This window comes from Eleutherodactylus coqui, chromosome 6 (assembly GCF_035609145.1).
Source record: "Eleutherodactylus coqui strain aEleCoq1 chromosome 6, aEleCoq1.hap1, whole genome shotgun sequence".
Lineage (NCBI taxonomy): Eukaryota > Metazoa > Chordata > Amphibia > Anura > Eleutherodactylidae > Eleutherodactylus > Eleutherodactylus coqui.
Window position 1 is genome coordinate 41,452,852 of NC_089842.1, and position 27,170 is coordinate 41,480,021.

The 27,170-nt window shown below is 44.5% G+C and overlaps 1 protein-coding gene across 1 annotated transcript in view; it reads left to right on the forward strand.

Moving 5' to 3' along the window:
- The window catches only part of ESAM (endothelial cell adhesion molecule), a 90,934-nt gene that overhangs the window by 38,783 nt on the left and 24,981 nt on the right, over positions 1–27,170 (forward strand). Inside the window, exon 2 of the mRNA XM_066606669.1 lies at positions 24,177–24,334. Coding sequence (XP_066462766.1) covers positions 24,177–24,334 — 158 coding nt within the window. The remainder of the gene's footprint in view (positions 1–24,176; positions 24,335–27,170) is intronic.

The window sequence follows — 27,170 nt, forward strand, 5'->3', positions numbered from 1 at the left end:
TGAATGAATGCTCGGACGAACGTTCGTACCCGATAATCAAGGCGAGTAAATGGACCTTTAGCCCAATCTGCACTATATAACAAGCGCCAATCAGTAAGATTGGTGCTCGTCTACCGGGTGTTTTATACAGGCCAATTCAAACTCTATCGAAGACAAACAATTGCTCATACGATCGTTCGTTCCTCATAGGGTTTCATCACTTTTGGCAGCACATCCCCCGTTTATAATGGGAGGTGTGCTGCTAACATGATTTTTTTTGATGCTACATGAAAGATGTGATTACCGGACAAAGGAGCATTTGGTGGCACTTTCACGGGCAAACAAATGTTCTTACTTAAAAGGCCCTTTATCATTGTGTGTGATCTATGGTGTTACATAGGACTGCAGGCAGCATCTATTACATTATCTGTACTGATCTGTATGGTTGCATAGGACTGCTGGTAAAGGCGTCATGATCTGGCAGATATAGGAGGTTCCTGCTCTTCCACAGCTTCCTGATACTTGACCCTTCTATAGTATCTTGTTATAGTAACTCCCATGTTACTAGGAAAGGTCAGCGGCCCGCAGAGTATTGCACCCTAGCCTTTGGCCGGCAGCTTTGTTATATGTACTTTGTGAATATTTGTATACGATATACAGATAATCCCTGGGCTCGGAGTATTTGCCCTCTGTCCACAATAACGGTAGGCAGCTCACTTAAAGGGGTTGTTGAGACACAGATGCCCAACAGGTCGTCTCAGCGATGATTGTACCTGTGCTTTTACACAGGAACGATCATTACTCAGTGAATGGAGGCGGAGGGGGCCAGGGATCAATCATGATGCCCATCTCCATTCACAATAAACATGCAGTTGTTTATAGATTAACCCCTTAGTGACCACCCCATAGTGTTTTTACGTCCTGGCTTTCTGGGCTTTAATCCCCAGGGCCGTAAAAACACGCTCGCTCTGGGGATTAAAGCCACATGGGCTGTAGACGTGACAGCTCCATACTGCTGGAGGTAGCAGACATCCTGGAGCTGTCATGGGGGGCTGTGGGAAGTCCCCCCACCCCCCTTCCTGCTCATGCGATCGGCGGTATCCACCGGATTCCTGCGATCACATAAAAGTGTGAAAAAAGTAAGTAAAAGTTAAAGATTCAGCTCCCCTCATGGATCGGATCCATGGAGGGGGCTAAAAAGTACTCAACCCCGTCCTCCTCGATGTCCCGTGACGTTCTGGTCCTTCCAGGACCTGATGTGGCATTCTGCACGTGTGCGCCAGACGTAGACGTCGGGCGTGTGCACAGAAGGGCAAGGGGTCCGGGAAGTTTAAAATCTCTCTGGTTCCCGGCTAGTATGTGTAGAGATATCACCGGCGATCATGTAAGATTAAAAAAAGTGTCCAAAGAAGAAAAGAAAAGTTGAAAAAGTTTAAGTTTCATCTTCCCTTTCAGATATCCATGACGGGAGATGAAATTACGTACCTAAGGCCCCCAGATTTAGCCACGGACCTTACCACGGCTTATGAGCACGCACCTGTCGCTGAAATGTCGGACGCATGCGCAAAAAACGCGTATTGCCAAGATAATTTAAAATCTTTGTGCTCCTGGCTAATAAACATAGTAGAGAACCTGGAGATCTAATGGGAGGGCTGTGGTATGAGGGTTTTGGTCACGTGATCGCCATTATCCAATGGATAGCGGTGATCTCGTAAAAGTAAAAAAAAGCGAAAGTTTCACCTCCCGTCAGGGATCCGGACCGTAAGGGAAGTGAAATTACTTACCTAAGGCCTCTTGTGATGTCCCCCAATGAGATCTTTAACCATGGAACTTTCCCAACTTTGGCACATGCGCCCATCACCAAAATGGCGGATGCAAGCGCAGAAGCTGAGGGGGACATGGTAAATTTAGAATCTCCGTGCTCCTGGCTACTAAAGGTAACCAAGAGCTTGGAGTAGTGACTGAGGGCCACAGTAAGCGGTTTACGATCACGTGATCGCCGTTATCCAATGGATAACGGCGATCACGTAAAAGTTAAAAGATAGTTGAAGTTTAATGCTCCTTTCGGTTTGGGCCCCGTTGTGCCTCCAGACATTAGATGAGGGCCACAATGGGTATGTTTCTGAACACGGGACAAATAGGGGGATCCATTTTGGGGTGCAAGTCTTCATTCATGTGTGTGCTGTACAAAAAAAATGTTTTTAAAATGTCATAATTGCCAAAAAATGAAAATCATAATTTTTTCCTTCTGCTATGCTTTTAGCCATTTAATCAGAGCGTGGCCCAAGCGAACAATCGATGCCTGCGCAAATGTGAACGCAAAATACATTCGTTCTTTGCTCAAAAAAAGTTGCACAGTAGCAAGCATATTTTGAAATACGCCCGCCTGAAGCAGCCCTAAATCACTTACTAATCAGCCTGATGCATTGCAGCAACAACATTTTGGGCCGCTACCGCTCATGAGTTTAGCTCATAGGGCATTGCTCAGACTAGATAGAACTATATCCACTTCTCTGCTGAGAGCAGCCTCAGATTGTAAAGTGTCCTCATTCACTGACAGCAAACTAATATCTTAAAAATGGTGGGAATTGAAATATAAAGGAGAAATTTATCAAAGGCCTTGCACCAGGATTGTGGCATCAAAGTCATCTATTTTTATGCATGTCGTGGGTGATGGTGCAAATAAGGGAGATGGAATAATACCTCCACAGTGCCACCTATTGGGGGGTGATGGTAACGTGTTGCAGATCCAGGATACGATAAAGCAGATGGAGTAACGACAATGTACAATATTTATTAATAAAAACATAAGAATGTAAGTGACCAAAGTTATCTGTACAAGTGCTTGTCGCTGACTACGGCCGGCTGCACACCGGCAGATTTGCATTGCGGAATTAGGAGCGCACGTCCACCTCCGGATTTCGCAGCAAATACCTCCCATAGCATACCATGGAAAAGCGATTTTTCCTGCACACGAGCGGAAATCAATTGCAATGTTCCGCTCTTGGAGGAAAATGCGAACCATGCTTTATTTTTAGGCGGATTCCATGTGGATAGCTTCCATTAAAGTCAATGGAAGCCGTCCGACTCGCGGCCCTACCGCAATCATCATTACGGAAAGGACTCAGGTTCCGCGTCATCACCTAGCAACGGCGCGGCAAAATCTGTACCACGCATGTGCATTGGCCTGACCATCCGCAGTACAGATTAAGAAGATTCCGGACAGGTATGCAGGGTCACTGGCCGGGTACAAGGTCGTATTCCACTGTGGGGTCCCGCATGCAGAATCCGACCTGTTTGTGTGCAGGCAGCCTTAAACTAATTCCTAGGATTAATAAGGTTCTGTATTCAGTACAAAATAAGAACAATGCAGAATAATTGTATTAATAATTCTGTAAACAGATCACGGTTCATCTTTAAGGCTGGGGTCACATGGGGGAGGAATTGCCGCAGACTTTCCATGTGGAGGGACCACGCGGAAATTCCGCTTCATTTACAGTAGCAGCAAAGTGGACAAGATTTTGAAAATCTTGTTCACATGCTAGGAAAATAACCCGCACAAAACCCGTACGGAAACTTGCTTGCGGCGTGGAATTCAAATCCGCAACACATCAATTGTATCGCCGTCTCTGCTGCGGAACCAAACCCCTCTCAATGAGGAGGTGAATTCCACACAGGAATTTGTTATGAAACCTGCTTCAAAACCTGCACAAAATGGTGCCAGTGTGCAGGCTGGCATTCCATTGTACACATCTAATATCGATATTAAGGCCAGCCTCACTTACAGTTTCATTGTACAGGAAGCCCCACTATTACCGACTCAGGCTTGTTCCAAGGCAGGAGCGCACCTCTATTGTGCTGGTCTCTTCAGTTCGGGGTTGCAATCAGTTGTCTCCATCAGGTTGTGGCTCTAACACTACTTTTTGGTAGCAAGCAGTCTCTGCATGCCCTCTATGCATTCTACAAACTGCCTTTTTACCTCCAGGAATCCAGGCTCCTACTGCCCTTTTCCTGTCTCTCTCCAGCAGCAGCCCCTCTGCAGAATATTGCACCTCTGCTCACTGTCACAGTCCCTGCGCCCTGCTGTGACACAGCAGGGATCAGCCAATCAGTAGGTGCCCACTGGGCATGCTCAGTTCTGCTATGCTTAAATTTAGTGCAGATTTTGGAGCATGTGGTAATTTGGCACAAATTTTGGCATATCTTCTGTCCGTTGCCACAGCAGCCTTTTAGTCCTTTAGGAAAGCCCTTTACATGAATGCCATTTTAGTGGTCAGATATGTAATGTTTTACTCCTCTCACCACTTTAGAAAAGTGGCAAGAAATATGACGGGATTTAGCAGGATGCAGGGTGGCTATACCATGATCTGACAAATGTATTAAGTTTTAAATCAGAAAATGGTGCAAAAAGCGGCTTTTAGCATGTGTTGAGCTTACTTTTTTGCCTTTGGCCTCATTCAGACGGCCATATACCCGAGTTGTACCCGAGAATCTTGTGTGCATTTCACAATGCCAGCACATGGGCAGCCATCTGACCTGCAGGGACAATGGACATTGCATGCCCTATTTTCTATTTGTATCCATTATATGGACCAGAATAGTACAGGCCACAACTTTTTTTCACATTGACCATTGGTCCGGGTGCAAACTCACCATGTGAATAGCCTTGTAGGTTATAATGGGGCTATACAGCTGCTTGTTTGGCCGGCTGTCAGTTTGGACAGAGCCGGAAGCAGATAGTACTGTCAACATTGCAGTGATAAAGAGGATGATGAGGATGATTACTATTATCATCATCACTCAGTGTTGCACTTCCCTTATAATCAGGCAGTTCTCTATCAGATGGCAGGCATTTTCCTGTGCCCATACCATCAGTGGAGCTCACACTGAGCATACAGTCTGTTAACCCTTTAATAAGCAGTGTATTCAGTTGGCTGATGAAGTGATTGACTTGTCCTTACATTAATGAAAACTTCTAAAAATGTAACTTGTGTGTAAAAGCCCAAACCAGAGTCTGGGAAGGTGACTGTAGAGAAGGAGCGGAGACCCTGCAGCGCTGCCCCTGGAGGAGGCCACTCGCCTTCCTTCACCCAGCCACCTTGTCTTTTCACATCTTGTAAGAAAAAGCAGGAAAAGCTGAAGACAATGCTCAGGAAGGGCAGGAAACATCTGAAGAACGTCCTTGATGGACCCCAGAGAACTGACATCACACAGTGCAAAACTCTACTTCCAGTCTCAGACTCCACTCCTCAACCCCACCCTGGGGGGTCAGCACAGTAAGGGGTTGGGGGGTCAGCACAGTCAGGGGTGGTCAGGGAGCGCCCGGGATTCCTGTTATACTCATTACAGCACAAAGATGACATTTATATTAAATCAAACCTTGGAAATCCTTCTAGATATAATTTCTCATCGATTTCTGTTCCTATGTTTCACCATTTCTAGACATCTGCTTGATGTCACTGAGTGAGGACACACTTATTTATATCCAGAGACTGAAAACCCACCCTGACTGATACTTCACAGCTGAGGGTTTGTTACAGTTCTGTCCAGTCTGGGCAATCCTCTGTGTGCTGAATACCCTCCAAAGTAATATATTTTACCTGCACTGACACATTGTAACAAACAGGACAGGAGAAAGCCTTGTGCAGCTCATGTGCTAACGTGCTCGTTTAGGACAATTATTCGATCGAGCATCACTTTTTTCGAGTAACTGCCTACTCGGGCGAAAAGATTCGGGGGGCGCCGAGGGGCGGCGGGGTGGAATGGGAAGTAGCAGTCGGGAACAGGGGGGAGCTCTCTCTCTCTACCCCCCACTCCCCCCGCAACCCCCCGCTCATCCCCCCGAATCTTTTCGCCTGATTAGGTAGTTACTCGAAAAAAGTGATGCTCGATCGAGTAATTGTCCTAAACGAGAACTTTCGCTCACCTCTAGTTTTCAGCTTCTGAATGTTCCTATTCCTTGACAGTAAGCAGAGATCTATCCAGTCTTCATTTGAAAGCAGACCAATAACCAAATGCACATTTGTTTCTTTCTGGATGAGTTGACGCGTTTCTCTGCCACATTTACTGTTCCTTGTACGATCCCAGCCTTCCTGTTCTTGTCCCTTATAATATCTACTATGATGTATGTTTTTATCTGCAAAGTGTTATATATTATGATGAGCTGAACCCGACACGTTTCTGTAGCTGCATTAAAGGGATTTTAGAGGACTTAAAGGAGTTTTCCAGGACTTTTTCATTTTTTCTATAAACGACAAGCACCTGCGAATGGGATCCCTATTGACCAGCTGATTCTCTGAGTTGCTGTCAGTGCAGGGAACAGATGACCATAACACAGCGGCCCGGGTCAGTAACGCAGGTGTAGCTCCCATTGAATACCACCCTGGGCTTCTGCACTTTCAGCTTCCTCTGCTGCGGCTAATCGGCTAATTCCAGGGGATCTGAGTGGCAGGAATCCTACGATTATCTATTGATGTCCTGTTGGTCATCGATAGAAAAAATGTTAAAAGCTCCTGGAATACCTCTTTAACTAACTATTGATGACCTATTCTCATGATAGGTCATCAATAGTTGATCGTTGGGGGTCCGCCGCTCAGGACTCCAGGGGATCAGCTATTATCAAGCCCATTGTCAGTATGGACGGAGACGGAATGGGAGCTATGCCTGCATTTACCAATCCTGGGCTACTGTAATGTGGACGCAACTGTGACCATAGGAGCATGCGACCCGTGCAGTCGCACAGGGCGCCAGTCACCAGCTTGTAGGGAGGGCACAAGCTGGATTTAGGTTGGGATTGTTCACCCCCTTAGGTCCACATGGCCAGATGATCTTCTTCCTCTGTATAGCAGTTTTATGGAGTTACCTGAATCCTTGTCCTCCTGGTACGGTCTCCTTCCCTCTGATGTTCTGAGTTGCCGCTATCAGCCCCACAACATGATCTCTGAGTTCTGATACTCTATTTATGTTAAGAGCTTAGTTCTGGTGCTGTATATATGTTTTTAGATTGGTCCTGAGGCTGTATGTATATTATGAACTTGGTTCCAACATTGTATCTATGTACTGAGATCGGTCCATGCTGTATTTATATACTGAGTTTTGTTATGCTACTGTATTTATGTACTCAGCTTGTTTCTAGTGCTGTATTTCTGTTATAAGCTTGGTTCTGGTACAGTACTTATTCACTAAGCTGTTCTGGTATGGGGATGTTGCTATTCAGCTGCTTTCTGCCCAAGCAGAATACAGGTCGACTGCTTGTTAGTGCAATATATATATAATTTTTTTCCTATGATGAAGGGGAAGGGGAGCCAAAGATGATTCCACGCAGGGTACCATCTAACCTAAGGCTGGCACAGGCCTCCGGCTCCATCCATACTGACAGCTAACCGGCTCACTGAGAGTCCTGAGTGGTGGACGTCTGCCAGGGGTGTAACTATAGAGGGTGCAGGGGATGCGGTTGCACCCGGGCCCAGGAGCCTTAGGGGGCCCATAGGGCCTCTCTTCTCCATATAGGGAGCCCAGTACTATGAATAAAGCATTATAGTTGGGGGCCCTGTTACAGGTTTTGCATTGGGGCCCAGAAGCTTCAAGTTATGTCTCTGTGCAGCATGGTTTAGGTATGGGTACGGGTACAGATACAGATAGAAGGGGGGCCCCAGCTCATCTTTTGCATCAGAGCCCCTGAGCCTTTACTTACGCCCCTGACGTCTGCCAATCATTATGAATGACCTATGCTGAGGACAGGTCATCAATAATGAAGTTCCACGAAACCCTTTTAAGTGGCCTAAAGAAAACAAATGAGTCCATGAAACGCCAAAGCCTCTGCTGACTTCCTACGTGTTTGGGAACTTGTGATGTAAAATGTTCTCTGTGATTCTGTTCCTGGGACCTTTTTCTGGAATTTTTCCCACTGACTCCAAAATAACTTGAGCGAGGCCGTCTGCGGACCGGAGTCTGTGAGAACTCTGTGTTACTATGGTTACTTAGGTCTTCATCATATATCACTATTATAGTTCTTCTTGCGATCGTTATCATCATTATGCCGCAAATAATTGATGTGAACGCGTTTTATCGTTTCTCTACATCTTATCCCAGTTTATTGGTTTCATCTTCTCCTTCCCTGTAATCTCGGCATCCTATCCTTCGTGGATAATCCAGGATATCATTTGTTCCTGTTTCTTTTGGAATATGTGGAACCTTATCCCTATTCCCACGCGTTTTTAGCCTGCCGAGATCAACTTTCATTCATTACTTTTAATGTGATCATACAGGGCTTACAACAGTAGCTGCAAGCCGTAAGTAGAGGATGGAAGGCCATATCTTCCAGTGCTGCATTCCTTCCTACCATGGGCATCAGGATGCCGCCAGTCTCCCAACTAAGCACCAATTATAGAATCACTAATCTGAAGTTGGGGAGATGCTTTCGGTCCCTACTTTCATACATCTCTTCCCCCCTAGCGGTGGCATGACCTGAAGTAATGGCAGATACTTCATAGCGGTGCAGCAGCACGTCAGATGATCCAACGCACGGGCAGCTCTTATTGCGCATTTCTTTGCCCCATTTTCCCCCATTTCCTTTATGGGTCTAAATATCGTCTCATTGATCACTTTGTAGTCGCAGTAAATGGCCAAGGGAGAGTCAGATATAAATATACACATGTGAAGAATGGGCACAGCTACTGTTTATTTAAGTGGAGGTTACATTGTTGTGCAGCTGTGTTCTCGAATCTATCAGCCACATCTTGGCTTCCTGAGCAGACAACCAGAACACAGGAGGAAAAGTCCCGGTATAACGGACAGTGTTAGATAATAGCATGTAGAGTCGTATTATCAGATTGGACTGCGGAAAACCAGAAGAGTCACGGAAAAGCAGAAGAGTCACGTCCCATTCTACTGATAAGAGGAATTCCTTAGAGAGGCGTCCTGTCTTCATCTATGTAGTTAGTGAAAAGTTCTAAAACTTTTTAACATACTTTGTGTTTCAATTCTTCCTTATTTTCAAACTCTCTGCTTACTGTCAGTGAATAGGAACATTCTTCTTTACATGAAAACCTTTAGAGAGCTACAAGTTTTCACAGTTGAGGGTTTGTTATAATTGTATGCAGTCTAGACAATCCTCTGCTAGGTAAACAATCTGCATTTCGTACTTATACATTTCACGTGCACTAATACATTGTAACAAACTATCAGGACAGAAAACAATACAGGCCTCCACATGAGTGAAAGTTGACATCCAACATGCAGAAGATATCAGTTGTAACTTGGATCACATAATTATGCTTAATGATCTACTTATATAGGCAGATTATATCAGACCAGAGTGATCCTGGGAACGCTCGTTAGCTCTTCTATTGGACTGTGTAACGGGACAAACGATCAGCCGACAAACGAGCTGATTAACCCTTTCCAATCCAATTTGTATCCTGGTTTTCCTAGGGGGCTTACTCTTTTTCTGCTGTTATACAACAGCGCTATCTGCTGGCTAAAGCCAGTACTGCGTAAGGTGACACGTTGGATAGGCTCTGACAGCAGAGAGGCTGGCAATATACAGTAAGAGAACCACAACGGACGTCTTCCAATATCGGACCTGTACAGCCTTAAATCATAATGTCTTCAGAGGTCAGACAGTGGATTGGAAAGGGTTAATGGTACATCTCCATACGTGAACAGGGAGAGGTACAGCTGGCCTATGGGGTCGAACACCCATAGCATTCTCAGCCTACGTAAAAAACAATGAAACAAGCGCCGATCAACATTGATGTCCAGTTACATGGGTCTGCGAATTCAGCCTTTATAAAAGGAGCCTTAATTTCATTCTTGGACCACATTGGGAATTTATCATTAGAGGAATTTTTATGCCACTTTTCTTTCTTTTTTCTTTTTCCCCCTCTTCAATGCAAAGTGCGCCAAATCTGTCATATTGTCACATGAGGTTAATACATTTGTCATATCTTTAAATATATCTAGAGATCTTCCTATTCTTTTTACGCCACTCACCTAGTGGAGTGAGATTGCGCCAAGATGTTGCGTCTTTTTAAAGTGTCTCAATTGGTAAATTGGTCTAAAAGTCTTACTCCACTCAAACCCCGCCTCTTTTTCTAGGTATTTTTGAAAAAGTGGAGTGAGAGGCATAACGTGTAGAGATGAGCGAGCATACTCGTCCGAGCTTGATACTCGTTCGAGTATTAGGGTGTTCGAGATGCTCGTTACTCGAGACGAGTACCACGCGATGTTCGAGTTACTTTCATTTTCTTCCCTGAGAAATTTGCACACTTTTCTGGCCAATAGAAAGACAGGGAAGGCATTACAACTTCCCCCTGCAATGTTCAAGCCCTATACCACCCCCCTGCAGTGAGTGGCTGGCGAGATTAGGTGTCACCCGAGTATTAAAATCTGCCCGCCCGCGGCTCGCCACAGATGCATTCTGACATAAATCAGGGAAAGTGCTGCTGCTGGTGCTGCTGCTGCTATAGGGAGAGTGTTAGGAGTTATTTTAGGCTTCAAGAACCCCAACGGTCCTTCTTAGGCCATAGAAATCGCAGATCGCACCTATGTGCGATCTGCGATTCCTGTTCTCTTCTCTATATGCGCTCAATGGGGCCGGCGGCAGCAGCGCCGACCCCATTGAGAACATATAGAAGACAAATCATTCTTCTCTGCCACAGCTGTAACAGCTGTGGAAGAGAAGAACGATGTTTGCCTATTGAATTCAATGGAGCCGGCAATACAGCAGGTTCCACTGAAAGCAATGGGCTGCCGGCGATCGCGGGATGAATTGTCGGGAAGGGCTTAAATATATAAGCCCTTCCCTGCAATTCATCCAGAAATGTGTAACATTAAAAATATATACCGTATATACCGGCGTATAAGGCGACGGGGCGTATAAGACGACCCCCCAACTGTCACCTTATACGCCGGGAATACAGCGGAGCAAAGAATAAAAATCATTACTCACTTCTCCTGGCATTCTGCGGCACTGCTGCAGGCTGTCGCTCCCTCCTGGTCCCCGGCAGAGCATTGCTTTCTGGACACAGGGCTTGAAATCCCCGCCTCCAGAAACACACGTGCCTTCAGCCAATCACAGCCAATGACAATGATGTCGCAGAACGCCAGGAGAAGTGAGTAATGATTTTTATTCTTTGCTCCGCTGTATTCCCGGCGTATAAGGTGACAGTTGGGGGGTCGTCTTATACGCCCCGTCGCCTTATACGCCGGTATATACGGTATATATTTTTATTGTAACACATTTCTGGATGAATTGCAGGGAAGGGGTTATATATTTAAGCCCTTCCCGACAATTCATCCTGCGATCGCCGGCAGCCCATTGCTTTCAGTGGAACCTGCTGTATTGCCGGCTCCATTGAATTCAATGGGCTAACATCGTTCTTCTCTTCCACAGCTGTTACAGCTATGGCAGAGGAGAACGATCTTTATGCTGACAGTGCCGGGGGGGGGGGGGCCACTCTTGCCGCTATTGTGGCTTAATAGTGGGACCTGGGAACTTGAGATGCAGCCCAACATGTAGCCCCTCGCCTGCCCTATCCGTTTCTGTGTCGTTCCTATCACTTTCTTGAATTGCCCAGATTTTCACAAATGAAAACCTTAGCGAGCATCGGCGATATACAAAAATGCTCGGGTCGCCCATTGTCTTAAATGGGGTTCGTTACTCGAAACGAACCCTTGAGCATCGCGAAAAGTTCGTCCCGAGTAACGAGCACCCGAGCATTTTGGTGCTTGCTCATCTCTAATAACGTGTTATTTTGGTGCAAATCAATAGTAAATTTAGCTAAATTGATTGGCGCCAAAAAGAAGGAGCCAGAATTATGGTGGAACACTAATAGTAAATGTATCACAATGTGTTTCACAAGTCATGTGACCTGATGAAAGGGGTAAATTAGATCCCTCGAAATGAGTTGTTCTGTTCGCACCGTGAAACGCGTTCTACTATAATTCAGAATGATTGATGTCAGACCCCCTCCCCCATCCCTCTTTCTTCCACATATTCTTCAGTTCGTATAATAGTTATTTCTGGGTAGCTGTATGATGTATCGTCTGGTCTTTAGTCTTTGTACAGAAAGCGGCTCTTTCATATTATTAGTATACCTTGTGGCATCCAATTCATACAGCGCAATGTAAGGAAAATCCACGAGGAGTCCTCCAGCTCCAGGCTACTACATTAATGGTAATGGCCAGCTAATGGATGGATGAAAGCTTTGGCCTGGTGCCCAGTGTCGCTGCCCTCTGCAGTCAATATACGTTACCCATAATGAACCCTGAAGAATAGGACATTATAATACGGTCTAAAGGTTCAGGAACCTTCACTTAGGTCAGAACAGATTCACCCGGCCCCCTATACACACATTGTGGATATCATCACACTTGCTGGCAATATATATAATCCTATTGCTACATCATGTTCAATCCTCCAGTCACATTCAGAGCTGAACTTATAATTCTACTGTTACAAGATGTTCTATACCAGGCACCCTGCACCTACCACGTGCCATCCATAATCTTGGGGGCCTATGTGGTAGAGGGGCCTTTGGACTCCCTCACACTCCAGGACAAGGGTGTGACTGCTACCTCTGTGCCTCCTTTAGCTATCCCACTGTTCTATATGTCAGTTACATGCAGAGCTGTATTCACAATTCTACTGTTACATAGTGTTCTCTACTAAAGTCATATCCAGAGCTGCATTCACAATTCTGCCATTGGAAACAGGCTGTGGGTGTAACAGGTGCAGAATATAACAATGGTGATGAAGAGGCTTCACACCAGTTCAGGTGAACGAAGAATGTTTTATTTTGGATGCAAACTGTTTACCAGCATTCAGTTAACACTATGAAGAGGGTGTCCTTAATATTGTGCACATAATATAGAATGATCCTAGACAATAAATGGCTTACCCTGGCCTGGGGTAAATAGCTCCATTGACACTGTTTGAAAATAGGAGTCTTTTCTGAAGTAACTTAGTCTTGCGGGAACTTCAGTTAACCATATGACTAAATCCACTAACTAAAGTATTTCAGTCACTGTTCCCTGAACAAATTATTAGCACAGTACCTTTGGGGAGCCTGTACAGTGATGAAGTCAAACCACTATTGATGAGCCTTGGTGATGGTACAGAAAACATAATTACAAACCCCCAAAACTTGATATCTGCATTCTGGCTGGTGGTTTTTCTCCCAGTGACAGCTCAGCACTTGCACTCTGGGAATCAGAGTTGCGCTCGCACTAGTACGGGGAAAAAAAAGTCTTCCATTAGTGCTGGGGCAGCTCACTCTTCACAAGGCTCTCTGCAAAAATCTATTCCACCCTGGCTGCAGAACCTCAGCTGCAGAACAGATCTGCAGATTTCAGTACCTGAGTCATCTCTGCACTCTGTGAAACTGTTGAGTCACACCAAAGCCTGCCCTTTATACCTCCATCAGCCAATCAGCAGGCAGCTTAGGATCTATTAGTCCACATTAGCAAAGTTAGAGTGCAAAAACCCAGTCATGTGACCTGTCTCTGAAGGTCCTGGTAGGAATATAAATAAAGTGCAGCAGTAATAATTTTGGTAAACTGAAACTAAATGACTAGCAACTAGCCCCCGGCCATGTTTACACTGAACGACTATCATGTGAATTCGCTCTTTCGAATGATTATTTGGCTGATAGTCATCCCGTGTAAAGGTACCTTAAAGGGGTTGTCCCGCGGCAGCAAGTGGGTCTATACACTTCTGTATGGCCATATTAATGCACTTTGTAATGTACATTGTGCATTAATAATGAGCCATACAGAAGTTATAAGAAGTTTTATACTTACCTGCTCCGTTGCTGGCGTCCTCGTCTCCATGGTGCCGACTAATTTTCGGCCCCTAATGGCCAAATTAGCCGCGCTTGCGCAGTCCGGGTCTTCTGCTGTCTTCAATGGGGCCGCTTGTGCAGAATGCCGGCTCCGTGTAGCTCCGCCCCGTCACGTGCCGATTCCAGCCAATCAGGAGGCTGGAATCGGCAATGGACCGCACAGAAGCCCTGCGGTCCACAGAGAGAGAGGATCCCAGCGGCCATCTTCAGCAGGTGAGTATGAAGACGCCGGACCGCCGGGATTCGGGTAAGTACTACCCGGTTTGTTTTTTTAACCCCTGCATCGGGGTTGTCTCGCGCCGAACGGGGGGGGGTTAAAAAAAAAAAACAGTTTCGTCGCGGGACAACCCCTTTAAGTAGTCAGCAATTACTGACATTCATCCCATCCACGGCCTGAAATAGCAGGTAACAGCAAACAATAGGTAGCTTTCACTTTTCCTACAATCAGTCTCTCGCCAGCCTAAAGTGGCTGATAACAGGGAAGAATAGATTTCTTGTATTCATCTGCTCTACGGTCAACTTCTCTGTAGCCTGAACTGGATGTTAACAAAGAAAAATACTTTAGCTGTAGAGTCCCTTTAAGGACTAATTCCTTTTGGATCCAACTACCGTGTTTCCCCGAAAATAAGGCACCCCCTGAAAATAAGGCACACCCCGAATTTTGCAGAAGTCCCAAATATAAGGCACCCCCGATAGTAAGGCATAGTAAAGTGTGCAGGCAAGTCAAGAGGACTGTCCCCTGCTGCCATCCCCATTGTCTCCTACCTCCAGATGTATAGCTAGATCTGCAGACAGTCTGCTGTTATCCTGTACCTGTTGTGCTGTACGAGTGTGCTGTTGTGAGCTCCCCTTGCTGGCTGGAAAAGTCCATACTGTACGTTCTGTTCCTGCTGTACATGTCTGCTGTGATAAGCTCCCCCTGGTGGCCAGAAGCTGCAATACCATCCCTGCTTACAAGTGGTACAGAAACTTCTGTCTGCAGACTGGTACCTTACTTTACAGCCCTTATTTTTTTATGGCTCTGTGTGTGAGTCAGGCAACCTGTGTGTGATTCTTAAGGCTGGGTTCTCACAGAGCGTATTTCCAGCGGAAATCTCGCAGTTTGGCCACAGCGATAAAGAGCGAGATCTCCGCTGGGAAAGCGCTGCTTCAAAATCCACGGCACTCAGACGCTTGTTTTGAAGCGACCTGGCTGCACGCTTTTCCATTTCTGTGGCCGGTGAATCCACACCACAGCACCGGCTTCTCCTAGCTTTGCCGTGACAGATTTGCTGTCCTATGTGGACGAGATTTCTGAGAAATTTCGTCCATAAAGCTGGCCAATTAAGGGATTAGCAGCCACAGACGGATTTGCCGCGGCGAAATAAGACACCCCCTGAAAATAAGACGTAGCGCATATTTGGGAGCAAAAATTAATATAAGACGCATCTTATTTTGGGGGAAACAGGGTAGTTGCAGGAACTTAACCGTAGTTTTTTTAGCCCGCGCAAATCATGAACAGAAATGTCTAGAGCAATCCGGGCCAGGGAGGCTTTCAGCATAGCAGCCTGTAAATCGGGACTTGATACGGGACCATGAATTTAATCTATTCCTCTTTGTTACTGACCCCTGAGAGGTGCTGATCTCTTTGATGTTACTGGTCAGCCTAGATTTCTGATTCCCCCAAAGTTCTTGATCCCACACACTTACTGATTCCCTGTGGTTATTAAACCCATGTGTTTACCGATTCCCTGAGATTACCACTTGCTTGAGGTTACTAGTTACTAATCCCCCTGAAATTACTAATCTGCCCAAGGTTCCAGATCTCACAAGGCTACTGATATCCTGCAGTTATTAATCACTCTAAAGTTATAATTCCCTGAGGTTACTGATCCCCAAGGTTACCACTCCCTGAGGTTACTGATTTCACTCATGAGGTTTCTGATTCCCCCAAGGTTCCAGATGCCCCAAAGTTACTGATCTCTCGTGGTTACTGATTCCCAGAGGTTACTGATTCTTTGAAGTTACTGATCTTGTGGTTACTGATCGCCCAAGATTTTCAATCTTCTCAAGGTTACAAATTCCCTCGAGGTTACAGATATCACCAAATTACTGATATCCTGTGGTAACAGACTCCCCCCCCCTACCCACCCAAGGCTACCAATTCCCGATGTTGCTGATCCTATTAGGTTAGTGATACCCCCAAGGTTCCAAATCCCCCACGGTTACTGATTCCATGGTTACCAATCCCTCTAAGATTACTAATTCCTGAAGTTTACCAATCCCCAAGGGTTACTGATCACCTGTGATTACTGATTCCACAAAGCTACTGATCTCATGGTTACTTCCCCTCCCCCCCCCCCCCTCCCCCAAGGTTACTGATCTCACAAAGTTACCATTTCCTTGAGGGTACTGATTTTCCCTGAAGTTACTGATACCTCCAGGTCTAATGATTCTCCTTGATTTTAGAGTCTCATTATGATATTTTGGATTTTTTATCATCTGCTGGTCTTAAGATAAACATAGTAGTTCAAGAACAAAACAGGAAGGGCAGTTGAATGGTTTCCCGGAGGGATGTTTCTGCTTCCTGCTACATTTCCTTCTAGATGATTCTTATTCATATTACAAGATTACAGTTTTCCTGATTAAGGATTTGAAGTTCTCTTGATAGGATGTGTTGAGTAACAATGAATCGTCACCCCCCAGCGACATTCTCCTATCTATATCATGGTTATCTTTTAGATGGCTCGATCAGACCCAGGAAATGAACACGATTGATAAAATTGGTACTCGTTTAATTGGCCTTCATGCATGCCGATTCAGTCTGTGAAGCGATTTATCATACATAGGATCAATCATCCCCCATACATTTTCATCATTGTCAGCAGCACATTCCTTCTTTACTTGGGAAGATGTACTGCCAGCAACAATCATTTTGGATGTTCAATAAGTTTTATTGGAAAAGACAGAAGATCATGATGTCCATAGACCATCATTAGGTAGAACTCCATTGTCTATTGAAATTTCATAGGCTTGACTTTACACAAGCGTTGACCACTACACAAGAGTCAGAGCAGCTGCTTCCGCTCCGACCTCTGTGCACCCATTCAGCTGATTAGCTAGCTTCCCGAGCGGTGGACCCCAGCAGATCAACTATTGATGACCCGAGGGTAGGTCATCCATAGTATTTGTGCCTAGAAAACCCCTTTAAGTTATGGGAAAACCCCTTTAAAGTTACAAAACCACAATTTGCGGTGATACCAAGTTAGTTATTTGCTGCGTGGTTCTTGGCTGCATGGGATGAATCGCAGCTCAGCTACAACATGTAAATAGTGTCTCATTATTACGCAGAATAGACTCAGTGATGATACAGGGATGATATATCTGATACTGGTCTGTATACTGTTACCATCCCTGATGCATCTATGCGTGTAGATGCTGGACATTGCCGTATTCCTGCTGATTGGTTTGTCAGTGTCGGTCAGGGCTGAATACGTCCCCTCGCGCAGTGAAGGTTAAATACCGTAAATTGTGCGCTGCAGCCTCTTCTGTGCGTCCAGGCAGAATAAGCTCCTTTCCTCGGTGGTTGCTTAATCATCTTGATGGGACTTTTGGAGCGCAGCGTCTTAGTGCTGGCGGCTGTGCGCACTGCTCACAGTCCTGTCTTTTTTGTTACTGTCATAATCTGAAATTACAGATGTGAAAAGATTTAATAAGAATAATCATTTGCTCCCATTTGCTACGGGCCACATTAGGGGAAGACATTTCATGTGTCCCGTACTACATATTTCATGAGACATTCACATTGTAGTTTATTCTTCAAAGACTTCAACTCTGAGACCTTATCCTTCTACAAATCCCTCAATTGTAGCACATTACACCTCAGTGATGTCACCGCTGCTCTCTAGTGAATGGGCAGGCTGCATTCTCATTGATGTCACTGCTCTCTAGTGAATGGATAAGCTGCTTTCACAGTGATGTCACTGCTGCTCTTTAGTGAATGGGCCGGCAGCATTCGTGGTGATGTCACCGCTACTCTCTAGTGAATGGACTAACAACATTCGCAGTGATGTCACTACTGCTCTTTAGTGAATGGACAGGCAGCATTCACAGTGATGTCACTGCTGCTCTCTAGTGAATGGACAGGCAGCATTCGTGGTGATGTCACTGCTACTCTCTAGTGAATGGACTAGCAGTATTTGCAGTGATGTCACTGCTGCTCTTTAGTGAATGGACAGGCAGCATTCACAGTGATGTCACTGCTGCTCTCTAGTGAATGGACAAGCAGCATTCACAGTGATGTCACTGCTGCTCTCTAGTGAATGGACAAGCAGCATTCGTGGTGATGTCACTGCTGCTCTCTAGTGAATTGGAAAAGCAGCATTCGCAGTGATGTAACCACTGCTCTCTAGTGAATGGATAGGCAGCATTCTCATTGATGTCAAGGCTCTCTAGTGAATGGACAGGCATTATTTGCAGTGATGTCATCACTGCTCTCTAGTGAATGGACAAGCAGCATTCACTGTGATGTCACTGCTACTCTCTAGTGAATGGATAGGCTGCATTTGCAGTGAGATAATCAATGCTCTTTAGTGAATGGACAGGCCGCATTTGCAGTGATGTCACCACTGCTCTCTAGTGAATGGACAAGCAGCATTCACTGTGATGTCACTGCTGCTCTCTAGTGAATGGATAGGCTGCATTCGCAGTGAGATAATCAATGCTCTTTAGTGAATGGACAGGCCGCATTTGCAGTGATGTCACCACGGCTCTCTAGTGAATGGATGGGCAGCATTCGCAGTGATGTCACTGCTGCTCTCTGGTGAATGGATAGGCTGCATTCGTGGTGATGTCACTGCTACTCTCTAGTGAATTGGAAAAGCAGCATTCACTGTGATGTCACTGCTACTCTCTAGTGAATGGATAGGCTGCATTCGCAGTGAGATAATCAATGCTCTTTAGTGAATGGACAGGCCGCATTTGCAGTGATGTAACCACTGCTCTCTAGTGAATGGATAGGCATCATTCTCATTGATGTCACTGCTCTCTAGTGAATGGACAGGCATCATTCGCAGTGATGTCACCACTGCTCTCTAGTGAATGGACAGGCAGCATTCACAGTGATGTCACTGCTCTCTAGTGAATGGATAGGCTGCATTCGCAGTGAGATAATCGATGCTCTTTAGTGAATGGACAGGCCGCATTTGCAGTGATGTCACCACTGCTCTCTAGTGAATGGATAGGCAGCATTCTCATTGATGTCACTGCTCTCTAGTGAATGGACAGGCATCATTCGCAGTGATGTCACCCTGCTCTCTAGTGAATAGACAAGCAGCATTCACAGTGATGTCACTGCTCTCTAGTGAATAGATAGGCTGCATTCGCAGTGAGATAATCGATGCTCTTTAGTGAATGGATAGGCCACATTTGCAGTGATGTCACCACTGCTCTCTAGTGAATGGACAGGCAGCATTTGCAGTGATGTCACTGCTGCTCTCTAGTGAATTGGACAGGCAGCATTCGCAGTGATGTTACCACTGCTCTCTAGTGAATGGATAGGCAGCATTCTCATTGATGTCACTGCTCTCTAGCGAATGGACAGGCATCACTCGCAGTGATGTCACCACTGCTCTCTAGTGAATGGATAGGCTGCATTCGAAGTGAGATAATCAATGCTCTTTAGTGAATGGACAGGCCGCATTCGCAGTGATATCACCACTTCTCTCTAGTAAATGGACAGGCAGCATTCGCAATGATGTTACCACTACTCTCTAGTAAATGGATAGGCAACAGTCTCATTGATGTCACTGCTCTCTAGTGAATAGATAAGCTCCATTCTGAGTGATGTCACTGATCTTCCCTAGTGAATGGACAAGGAGCATTCTCTTGTGAATGGATAACCTGGATTCTCAGTGATGTCCCTAGTTTCTAGAGAATGGATAGGCTGCATTGTTATTGATGTCACTGCTGTTCTTTAGTCAATGGACAGGCCTCATTCTCAGTAATGTCATCACTGTTTTCCAGTGAATGGATAGTCTGGATTTGCAGTGATGTCACTGCTGTTCTCTAGTGAATGGATAGACTGCATTCTCCCTGATGTCACCACTACGCTAGTGAATGGATAGGCTGCATTCTCATTAATGTCACTGCTACTCTCTAGTGAATGGATAGGCCTCATTCTCAGTGATATCATCACTGTTTTCAAGTGAATGGATAGCCTAGCTTCTCAGTGATGTGACTGCTCTCTAGTAAATAGATTCTCAGTAATGTCACTGCTGTTCTTTAGTCAATGGACACTTCTCGTTATCAATGATGTCATCACTGCTCTCTAGTGAATGGATAGGCTGCCTTCTTATTGATGTCACTGCTGCTTTCTAGCGAATAGACAGACTGCATGTCCAGTGATGTCACTGTTGCTTTCTAGTGAATGGACAGGTTGCATGCCCAGCGATGTCACTGCTTGTCTGTAGCCAATGGACAGGCTACATGCCCAGTGATGTCACTGATCTCTAGTGAATGGACAGATTGCATTCTCACTGATGTCACCACTGCTCTTTTGTGAATGGACAGGTTGCATGCCCAGCGATGTCACTGCTTGTCTGTAGTAAATGGACAGGCTGCATGCCCAGTGATGTCACTGATCTCTAGTGAATGGACAGATTGCATTCTCACTGATGTCACCACTGCTCTCTAGTGAATGGACAGGCTGCATTCTCAGTGATGTGGCGATGGTGTGTTATGGCATGGCGGTGACAGATGGAGGTGGAGACTGCATACATTTTTTATTAAAAAATAACTTTTATTAAAGGAAAGCAATGGTTAACTCATACACTACATAGGAGGGCACTTGTACTTTAAATGTTACAAAAACCCAACCCGGGATTTCACATTACAAATGTGTCTCAATCTCAGACTGGCAAGTCACTTCGAACTCTCTTGTAGTTGTACGTCTACATGATAATACTACATACCTAATTTACGGAGGTCTACGGCATTACACTATCAGCATGGTCTCAGAGCACTGTAGGTGCCAGAGTACATCACAATCTCGGAGTCCCTGCAGCCTCCATGCACCATAGTTGCAGAACATTTCCATTTCGGCATTCCTGTCTCACTCGCAACATTATATTCGTATGGCGCTGCTACTCCAAAGTAAATCGTCATCCTTGTTACAATCGCTGCATATCACTTTGGTACACATCATTCATTATTTCACACAGGTCACATTAATCACAATTTCCATGTTCCATAAACTTTCCAATAATCATACAAATAACAAGGATAACCCAGTTTGATGCATATCAGTCCTTTTTCCCCATTCCTCCTATCTCAGGCCTACAAACCATCATAAAGTCTCTATAATGTGCACACCAGTACCTCGGGACCCACTTATCCATAGTTGGCAGGAGGTATGCCTCAACCACATTCAGATTGCCTTGTCGCGAGTCCAAAGGTCCACCTGCATTCTCTTAAATCATGACCTGCATCCTCATCCAGAAGCAGTCCCTCTTAGGACATGGATTACATAGTCCACCACAGTCCATTGCGCCTTGCATGCTCAGCAACATTTATATCTCCAGGCAATCTCCACTGGTATGCCCCTGGTCATCAGAGCTGGCAGCTTCCCTGGCATGGGGACAGCTCTGCTCCAACAGTCAACAGCCGCTGCCACATCTTTGCAGGTCTCTTTCTGTGTCCCACTAGAACTACCGTTGTTCTGCGCTGTTCTGTCCCACTATGGAGCCATGGCATAGCTACTCATTTTATATATAACGCCTGCAGAGCGTCTAAAACTTTCCCAAACATTTGGGGTCAGGGTTTCGCTCAGGTGTGCAAATATTTGTCCATGCCTTCACATGGAACCCCTTACATAATCACCACTGCTCTATAGTAAATAGACAGGCTGCATTCTCAGTGATGCCACCACGGATATTACTGTAAAGAGTTAAATTGTTTCAATGGTGATGGACTGTAAAATGCACTAAAAATAAGGCTGAAAATTTGCTCCAAATTATAGCACATTGGAACTGATTACTGATTGGCTGTGGCTCCCTAATAAAAGGGACAACTTCTTGCTGCGCAATAGGAGAGAATTCAGAGACTATCTCAGTGATCTGAAGTGCTGCTGGGGAGCAATAGTCTGTCAAGAGAGGTGCAATAGTCTGCAGAGGGGCTACTGACAGAGAACAGTGGGTGCTACACTGAGGAACCAGAGACCGCCTGCTACCTGGAACCAGCAGAGGGAGAGAGTGTCTGCGCTAAAGTCCCTTGCTGGTGGAAGCCATTGGACTACCTCAAGGGACCAAGGAGACCAGTATGGTAGTGTTGCACTCTCAAATTGGGACAATCCAGGGTCAAAAGTAGAAGTGATTCCTGCCCGTTACAACTGTAAATGAGGCCGGCCTCAATTCAGACATTAGGGATGCTATTAGGTAGTCCACAGGCTTGTTGATAAACCCACGTACTCCATTGAGGGGATGAAACGGTTGAATGAACTGCCGTTTTGTGTACTGCTGCTTTTGGACTGAGCTAATACACAGAGGCAGGTGTGACAGCGGACTCTTAAAAGAGATTTCCAACTACATGGAAAGTTCCATTGCTCATGATTACGCACTGAGATAGTCATACAGAGAGCCTAGATAATAGAGACCCGTTGACAGAAGTTTAAACTCCATGTTTCCAATTAGATCATATTGATAAGAATAGAATGCTAACTCTCTAAGGATGAACTGTACTAAAGTGGCCTCCTTCTGGTATGATGGGGGCAGATTCTCCAAAAAGTCATTCACTGTTAATGCAGATCAGTACCTGAATCTTCAGCAGATAAGAGTCCATGGTATGAACACAGGTCCAACGATGCCTCCATGCATGTATCGTAGCAGTAGGAGGCCACTTTAATGGTTAAATAGTTGACATACTGTTTATTCCAGCAGCAGTTCTCTCTATTTAGGTTAATCATTGATTCCTAACTGCATTAGTTACATGGCAGGAGGAGATCGGCGCTGACCAGTTATGCTGCTATTATGGTGATGGGTGTATGTTTAACCCCTGGCAGGTGTCAGTATGTGTGAAAATGGGATGATCTTCTGATATAAGTGCAGCAATGAATGTAACTATACCCTTAGGGTGCCTTCACACTTGTGATAAAATTGTGCGCTTTTTGCCCGGTGCGAGAGTAAGTGAAACCATAGAATTATGAAACCAATGATTTTCAGTGGTTTCATTCCCATTTGTGATTGTTTTCACTAATGCGATGTTGCGATAAAAATTTCCGATATTTCCCTATGGAGCCTCCTTTTTATTGCAACACAACGCAAGATTATTATTATCAGAAAATGCATTACTGATGCTCCAAAAATCGTGGGAACAAAGACGCAATTTTGCCACGCTTTTCTCGTGGCAAAATCACGATTGCCAGTGTGAAGGAGCCCTTAGGATAGAATTCTGTGTGCGGTATTAGTGTAGCATGTCTCCACCGGAAGTATGGGTTGGTTGAGCTGACCTACAGGTAACTCCCAGGTCACGCACAGTTTCACTCTCCAATGGAGACATACTACCGTATCGCTGGCTTGCTTACAGAGCGGCCAGCAGGGCGTGAGGCGGCTGGAGGAGATTTCACTCCAAGCTCTCCCCCACCCCTTCCCATTCACTTTAGCAGCAATTGTTCAGTACTGAACGGCCGCTATGTTAAGTAAATAGAAAGGGGCGGGGGAAGGAAGAGAAATCTACTCCAGCCGCCCTGCCTCCCTGCTGAACAAGCCAGTGATACTCGCTCCTGAGCAGTAGCAGCACGGGAGCGAGTATACACTGGGACCAGTGTTGGCATTGTTTGCCCAACATTTGTCCAGTGTAAATGGTCCTTTAGAGTAGTATGTCTCCGAACAGGAGCTTTTGTCAGCTTTGGGCATGACCTGGGTGTTACCTGCAGGTCAGCCCGCCTAACTAATACTTCCGGTGGAGACATACTGCACTAATACCTCTGTGCACTACAAGGACACATGTTCTATGAGACATAAGTGATGTCAGAGGTCCAATATGTGTGTTTCTGATATGAAATACAACATATTAGTACTATAAAATATAATGTGCTTCTGTCTAGCTTTTCCATCAGAAAGGTTGCCTAGTGACTTCTTGTATACCTTGTATGACTACCACGTAAACACATGCAGCTGTATATTCAGGATGGATGTGTACTGAAGAGACATTGGAGGAGATGTATTGATGCATTTATGATGTCCATGAGCCACTGTATTTTCCTGATCTCTAACACTTGCTTTTCTTTAATTCTTCTCATCACAATCCATTTTTTCCTGCTTGTAATTTTTTTGTTTGCACTGACTTGTAACAAGAAAATGCTTCTTTGTATTCTGACAGAACTGTCCCTGGCACTGCTGGAAGTTCATGTGGAGCAGAAAATGGTTACAGCAATAGAAGGTCACAGTATTACACTCCCTGTCTGGTATTCCAGCAGCTCAGAAGAAAGACCATATGTCACCTGGTTTATAGAGCGACCTTCAGAGCAACAATCCCAGGTATAACATCATGAGATAACTAGTGCTACAGATCACTCTGCTGTGCTGACACCTATGTAAAAGAATACAACTACTATAATACTGCCCCCTATGTAAAAAAATATAACTATTATAATACTGCCCCCATGTACAAGCATATAACTACTATAATACTGCCCCCTATGTAAAAGAATTTAACTACTATAATACTGCCCCCATGTACAAGCATATAACTACTATAATACTGCCCCCTATGTACAAGAATATAACTACTATAACATTGCCCCCTATGTACAAAAATTTAACTACTATAATACTGCCCCCTATGTACAAGAATATAGCTACTATAATACTGCCTCCTATGTACAAGAATATAACTACTATAATACTGTCTCCCATATACAAGAATATGACTACAGTTAGTCCCCGACTTGCGAACAGGTTCCGTTCCAGGAGCCCGTTCGCAAGTCCGTTTTGTTCGCAAGTCGAACAAATGGTAGTATGGAGCGGGATCGCGGGTGGATCCCGCTCCATACAACGTCGGGTGCCGGCTGCCGTGGCGCTTGTCGGAACTGTTAACACTTTAAATACCGCTCTGACAGCGGTATTTAAAGTGTTAACAGTTCTGACGAGCGGCGCGGCTCGTCAGAACTGCTGCCGCCGAGTGCCCGCTGTAAGAAACAGCCTGCACCCGACGTTCAGGGGGCCCGTACAGCGTCCCATGGTGAGATCGCGGGACGCTGTGTGGTTGCTAGGCAGCCGGGGACCTCCTGAAAGGCCCCAGGGCTGCCTATGCAGAGCGCCTATCAAGCGCACGGCTTGCTAGGCGCTCTGCATAGACTGCCCTAGGGCCTTTCAGAAGGCCCCCGGCTGCCCAGCAACCGCGATGTGACCGGACAGGCTTCTATCAGGCTTGATAGAAGCCTGTCCGCTCCCTGCACAGTATGATGTAATGCCATAGCATTACATCATACTGTGCTGTACAGATAGTTCGTATCTAGCGAAATTCGTAAGTCGAATGTTCGCAAGTCGGGGACTATCTGTACTATAATACTGTCATCTATGTACAAGGATATGGCTACTACAATATTGCCTCCTATGAACAAGAACATAGCTACTATAATAATTCCTCTTAAGTACAAGAATATAACTACTATAATACTGCCCTCTATGTAGAAGAGTAAAACTACTATAATACTGCCCCCTATGTACAAGAATATAACTTCTATAATACTGCCCCTATGTACAAGAATATAACTACTATAATACTGCCCTCTATGTAGAAGAGTAAAACTACTATAATACTGCCCCCTATGTAAAAGAATATAACTTCTATAATACTGCCCCTATGTACAAGAATATAACTACTATAATACTGCCCTCTATGTAGAAGAGTAAAACTACTATAATACTGCCCCCTATGTACAAGAATATAACTTCTATAATACTGCCCCTATGTACAAGAATATAACTACTATAATACTGCCCTCTATGTAGAAGAGTAAAACTACTATAATACTGCTCCTATGTTCAAGGATATAACTACTATAATATTGCCCCCTATGTACAAGAATATAACTACTATAATACTGCTCCTATGTACAAGAATATAACTACTATGATACTGTTCCTATGTACAAGAATGTAACTACTATAATACTGCTCCTATGTACAAGGATATAACTACTATAATACTGCCTCCTATGTACAAGAATATAACTACTATAATACTGCCCCCTATGTACAAGGATATGACTACTATAATACAGCCTCCTATGTACAAGAATATAACTACTATAATACTGCTCCTATGTACAAGAATATAACTACTATAATACTGCCTCCTATGTACAAGAATATAACTACTATAATACTACCTCCTATGTACAAGAATATAACTATTATAATACTGCCCCCTATGTACAAGAATATAACTACTATAATACTGCCCCTATATACAAGAATATATCTACTATAATACTGCTCCCTATGTACAAGGATATGACTACTATAATACAGCCTCCTATGTACAAGAATATAACTACTATAATACTGCTCCTATGTACAAGAATATAACTACTATAATACTGCCTCCTATGTACAAGAATATAACTACTATAATACTACCTCCTATGTACAAGAATATAACTATTATAATACTGCCCCCTATGTACAAGAATATAACTACTATAATACTGCCCCTATATACAAGAATATATCTACTATAATACTGCTCCCTATGTACAAGGATATGACTACTATAATACAGCCTCCTATGTACAAGAATATAACTACTATAATACTGCTCCTATGTACAAGAATATAACTACTATAATACTGCCTCCTATGTACAAGAATATAACTACTATAATACTACCTCCTATGTACAAGAATATAACTACTATAATACTGCCCCCTATGTACAAGAATATAACTACTATAATACTGCTCCCTATGTACAAGAATATAACTACTATAATACTGCCTACTATGTACAAGAATATAACTACTATAATACTGCCCTCTATGTAGAAGAGTAAAACTACTATAATACTGCTCCTATGTTCAAGGATATAACTACTATAATATTGCCCCCTATGTACAAGAATATAACTACTATAATACTGCTCCTATGTACAAGAATATAACTACTATGATACTGTTCCTATGTACAAGAATGTAACTACTATAATACTGCCTCCTATGTACAAGAATATAACTACTATAATACTGCCCCCTATGTACAAGGATATGACTACTATAATACAGCCTCCTATGTACAAGAATATAACTACTATAATACTGCTCCTATGTACAAGAATATAACTACTATAATACTGCCTCCTATGTACAAGAA